The following is a 5,669-nucleotide window of genomic DNA, read 5'->3' as shown; positions in this document are numbered from 1 at the left end:
TGCGGCCGCGGACCGACCGCTGTAAATAAAATTCTCTGTGTATGTGGTGTACTAGAAGGTTCAATCCTTGACTAATAAAAGTGGTTAAATGCAGTTTGAGAACTAGATGTAGTTTTATTAAAAAATTCTAGGACAGTTATAGTTGTCTGGAGAAAGTATTGATGAAAGTAATTTGCATAGTTAACCCCTTCTTGTGGCCTTGGGTCTAGATGTGACCGAACTGTCTACCATAAAGTATACTGCTCTTTTTAGCATGGTATGAGCAGCTTTCAGGGGTCGAAATGAGATCTTTTATTATGGTATCTCCCCCCCCCCCTCCCCATTGTCAGGATCTACCAGGTATTGAAAATTTGGTATCCATTTTTAGCTCACCTTGACATTGTCAAGCTGAGCTATTGCCCATGGGTCGTCGTTACGGTCCGCGTCCGTCAACACTTTTGGGCTACGGTCAACGATAACTCATTATAACCGTTTGACTCCACATGTTTTGAAATTTGGGATATAGTTGTTACTTGCTATGCTCCCATATTAAGTTCCTTATTTATGGGAGCATGCCAGTCGATGCAGGGTGTCTGCAAGAAACACTTAAGCTGCCGCGCGCCAAGGCTATCGTCGAGCCCGCCCATCCTAACAATGCACCGCCCTCTAACATATCATAGCCCCTGACAACCCTAGCATGCAAACGCTTCTGGCGATTTGCAACTAGGACGTAAAGGCAAGCCACCCGCCATGCTATAATGAAAAGGGCTTGGGAGACCCTCGATGTACTTCAGAGCCACGGCAATTTTTTTGCCAAAAATGGGAATGCCATTAGTCATGTTAGGTCGATTTTTGCTCATTTTTTGGTATGTGAATGACATAAGGGCTAGGGCGTTTTGCATTATAAAAAAAAAAAGCCAAATTTAGGTAGGGTATTAGCAATTCATATAGATATTATAATAGACACGGCGAGGATAAACAAACAGTCTGGTGGTGTCACAACTTGTCTTGTCGTTTTACAAGATTTTATTGACAATGTCTTTAATGGAAAATTCCTGCTATGAACATATTATGATTATATACTATCTATTATTATTATGATATAATGATTTATGCTAAACAACATCAAAGGGGTATAGCGCCATCTACCGTCCAAATTGTTATTCATTTTGTTGTTTATAATTATTTTATATAATAATTACACATAATTATCAACACTTTCATTTGGATAGTAATTTCAACCAATGGTTGGTATCCCAAAATCTTGAAATATTGCAATTAATAGCATTGAAATTATTAATTATGTTAATGTAATTATTATATTAAAAAACATTGAAAAACTGATTTCACAGTATGCACAGACAAACTGTACACTGCAGACGTATATGTCAAGACGCATTGTTTGGGTTTGCTTGATACAATGTATAACAATCACCATTTATCATGAATACCACTAGCTTTGCCGCCGTCCAATATGGCCTCAACAAAACTATCTGCGTTTTCACGATTGTTTTTTATTATCCTGCGGGTAACAAGCATCTGAAAATCAGGTTTCCACACAAGAAGCTACTATTTCGGCAGATACGATCGATAGATATATGATATCCAGGGCTCGGAAATTTCAGAGGCGAATCTCGGTAATGCGTAGGGGTAAATTACCCTACAGATTTGTTACGGAGTTTAAATAATTTTCATGAGGAAACCTGAAGGAACATTCTGTACGCGGGATTACTTAAAAAAGAACTTGGCCGTTAACAGTGCTCCTTCACCTCAGCCCAACTTCTAAGTCAATTTTGGGCATAAACACTCATTAAATGTCAAAGGCAGCAGACACAGAGTGCTGTGGTGGCAAGCATACAGCATTTTCATCAACCATGACAAAATCTGCTACAATAAATATCGCCTGAGCTCCAAACGCTAAAATACCAATGCTTTAACTTTAAGGTATTTTATTCAGGAGGGTGTCCTGCATTCAATTTTTTTCTTTCATAGTAATCAATTTAGCCTTACCTGTACGGATTACTTAAAGATTTTGAGCGGATTTTGCCTCATTTGTTGAAGGAACAAATCCGATAGCGAGATTAGTTCTCAAACTGGGGGAAATTCGAGCCTGGATATCGCCTAATTCGACCCTGGCTTTTTCAAGTAGGCCTCTACCATGAAATGCTTTGTGCAAATGTGCACATATATGCTTGCATTGCTGTCTGTAAACATATCTTATCCTGCTACTGGTTGGCTCTGAAAGGGTGTTTACCCTATATCTTTACAGAGTCCCTAGCTTGGATTTTTTTTTCCTGTAGCCAAACAATTGGCCAGAATCATTTTTTTCATTTATAGGCAATGTTGGATTCCTGTTAGCCACATTTGTAGCCTAACATTATTTCTGAACACAAAAGGCGAATAAATAGATTTTTATTTTTTTTCACGAACTTCATTATATGCATGAAGTACAAAAACTATTATTCACCACCTGTCTAGTGACTGATACAACTAACACTATGATTCACCACCATTAGACTCTGACTGACTGACAAGCAGACATTCAAATTGTCTGATTTTTTTCTTCGCACTGCTGCAGTAAAAATTCTTCTATCTTTTTTTTGCACACCACTGGACATAGCACTTTTCAAATGTCAACATCTCTTTTTCTGCGGCCTTCAAGTTTGATGGTATAGAATGTCACAAACACTCTGTTTTACCAAGACGCTGTTAGGTACAAAATGCATTTGACTTTTGCCAGGCCCGTTTGCCGTGCCTGTGTGGTGGAGTACAGGTCTATTTTTAAACAACCAGGTTTCTTTCTGATGGGAAATTAAGACAACGGTGGAATAATGCCCAGTTTGGGGGAAAACGCACATGATGGCATTCAAAGGGACGGGGAGAGAGGTAGAGGGGGTTCCAGGCGTTCTCCCACGGATGAAATTCAAACGGGGGGGGGGGGGAAACTAGGGGGGTCCGGGGGGCGTGTATTTTTTACCGTACCACTAATTAAATGCGTAAAATCGCCACCACACCATAAGCCGGTATTTGGGGTTCTTGTATATATCAAGATAGCCGAGTCGTTGACAGTAGTGTTGAGTTTCGGAACAGGTTAACTGTTTGTACTGTCTGCAGGTGGCATGGGTGGTACGGTAAAAATACACGCGTCGGTGGCTGGTCGAAGTGGAACTCTTGACGTTCGATTGTCGCGCTGGCAAACTTTTATTGTGGTGGAATTTAATCGGGGCGGAGGTAATTTAAACGGGGGCGCAACGATTGAAACAGGGGGAGTTTTCCAGACGGGGGCGCGCGCGCCCCGTTTGCGCAACGTAGGTAGAACCCTGGGTTCTGGCGTTCTCCCCCAGCAAATTTAAAACATTTGAAATGTCTTGCGACTGCATTTGAATGCCACCCCGAAAATAAAATTTCTCCCTTTAGTTTAAATCTTACTCTGCTAGGCAGACCTACTAAGTCTCACGCTGCCGCATTTTCGCGGGAGAGCACACCATCTGGACCATTCTCTCCCGCATTCACGCCAAAGGGAAAAAACGACGAAAAAAGCAGTCCGCTACACCCCTGTTTACCCACGTCTGTGGCGCTGTGCACATCGTGGCTCGTGGGGCTAGGGGGGCAGCATTGATTGAAGTACGGGGGGGGGGGCGAATGCACTCGATTGTTACAGTCGCGTGGGTGTGGTTATTTCTGTATATGTAGGGGTGGGCAACCCGCTGGTATGAGGGAGCGACAGCAAAACTTTCCTGAAATCGAGGAAAAGGCTGCAATCAGGAATGACACAGGAGTGTGCCGGCACGCAAAAAGAAACGTTGCTGTTTCGACGATCAAATATGATCGATGTTTGCTGTGTCATGTTTATTACGGGAAAAGTACGTTTGTCACTTTTTTCGCCAAATAAGACTCAATTGCCAGATTACTAATTTGTTCGCCATTGGCGAATTGGCGAGTGGGTAGCGAGGGCCCTGCGTTATAATGTCACTGCCCATTAGTTTAAATATTTAATGGGATTGTAGACGTTTATGCTAATGTATTCAATTGTTTTCATTACATGTTCATTCCTTTTTGTGTTATCAGGTGGTAAATATGTGCCCAGGGCCATCCTTGTTGATCTGGAGCCAGGCACAATGGACTCTGTACGATCGGGACCATTTGGACAAATCTTCAGACCTGACAACTTTGTATTTGGTAAGTAATGATGGTTTTCATTTCATATTAGGCCAAAACAAAATATGTGTGGTTACCGTTACATGCCGGAAAAAAATAGGGTAGGTAGGTAGGGAAAACATCTTATTTTCTTGAAATATTTTATTTATGAACCATGTCCGAAGGATGTGCGAAACTGTCCAATTGATATATATATATTTTTTTAACTTTAAAGAAAATTGACAATAAAATGTATAGGGTCGGTCGGGAAACCGTAACCACACCTATATTTTGTTTTGGCTTTACTAAATGAGTATCATATACCGGTATTGATTGTATCTGTTGTGTAGTTTATTAATTACAGATTGTCTACAATTTTTTATTCACGAAAACACTTCCAGACTAGTTTATATCTCACGGTATGGTCTCTTGCTGTTCTATAGGACAGAGTGGTGCAGGAAACAACTGGGCGAAGGGTCACTACACAGAGGGAGCAGAGCTGGTCGACTCTGTTCTTGATGTCGTGAGGAAAGAAGCAGAGAGCTGCGACTGCCTGCAGGGATTCCAGCTTACCCACTCTCTGGGAGGAGGCACTGGCTCCGGCATGGGCACTCTTCTCATCTCAAAGATCAGAGAGGAGTATCCTGACAGAATCATGAACACATTCTCTGTTGTCCCATCACCAAAGGTGAGCAACAATAGAATTATGTCCATTTGTTGTTGGTTTTCATTAACCTTTGTCTAAAATTGACATGCTCGTTTTTGTAACTTTGTTAAATAGTGTGTATCCTGCCTGGGTGTTAACACCGAATTTCTTCACAGGTTTCGGACACAGTAGTTGAGCCCTACAACGCCACACTCTCAGTACATCAGTTGGTAGAGAACACAGACGAGACGTTCTGCATTGACAATGAAGCTCTTTACGACATCTGCTTCCGCACACTCAAGCTGACTACACCGACATACGGCGACCTAAACCATCTAGTATCTGTCACGATGTCGGGCGTTACAACGTGCCTGCGATTTCCAGGACAGCTGAACGCTGACTTGCGAAAGCTTGCCGTCAACATGGTGCCCTTCCCCCGCTTGCATTTCTTCATGCCCGGCTTTGCACCTCTCACCAGTCGAGGCAGCTCACAATACAGGGCCCTGACGGTTCCCGAGCTCACCCAGCAGATGTTCGACGCCAAGAACATGATGGCAGCCTGCGATCCGCGCCACGGCCGCTACTTGACGGTCGCAGCGATGTTCCGCGGCCGCATGTCGATGAAGGAGGTCGACGAACAGATGCTGAATGTGCAAAACAAGAACAGCAGCTACTTCGTCGAGTGGATCCCGAACAACGTGAAGACCGCCGTCTGCGACATTCCACCCCGCGGCCTGAAGATGTCGGCCACCTTCATCGGTAACTCCACTGCCATCCAGGAGCTGTTCAAGCGCATCTCCGAGCAGTTCACCGCTATGTTCCGCCGCAAGGCTTTCCTCCACTGGTACACCGGCGAGGGCATGGATGAGATGGAGTTCACCGAGGCAGAGTCTAACATGAACGACCT

General features: G+C 43.3%; 1 protein-coding gene across 1 annotated transcript in view; it reads left to right on the top strand.

The window, feature by feature from the left end:
• LOC106809472 (tubulin beta chain-like) overlaps positions 1-5,669 on the top strand; it is a 21,905-nt gene that overhangs the window by 9,096 nt on the left and 7,140 nt on the right. Inside the window, exons 3-5 of the mRNA XM_014812558.1 lie at positions 4,048-4,158; positions 4,560-4,804; positions 4,939-5,658. Of these exons, the coding sequence (XP_014668044.1) occupies positions 4,048-4,158; positions 4,560-4,804; positions 4,939-5,658 (1,076 nt within the window). The remainder of the gene's footprint in view (positions 1-4,047; positions 4,159-4,559; positions 4,805-4,938; positions 5,659-5,669) is intronic.

Source organism: Priapulus caudatus, unplaced genomic scaffold, assembly GCF_000485595.1.
Source record: "Priapulus caudatus unplaced genomic scaffold, Priapulus_caudatus-5.0.1 Scaffold357, whole genome shotgun sequence".
NCBI classification, from domain to species: domain Eukaryota; kingdom Metazoa; phylum Priapulida; class Priapulimorpha; order Priapulimorphida; family Priapulidae; genus Priapulus; species Priapulus caudatus.
Note: the sequence above shows the minus strand (reverse complement) of the source record. Positions and strands in the feature narration are given on the sequence as shown.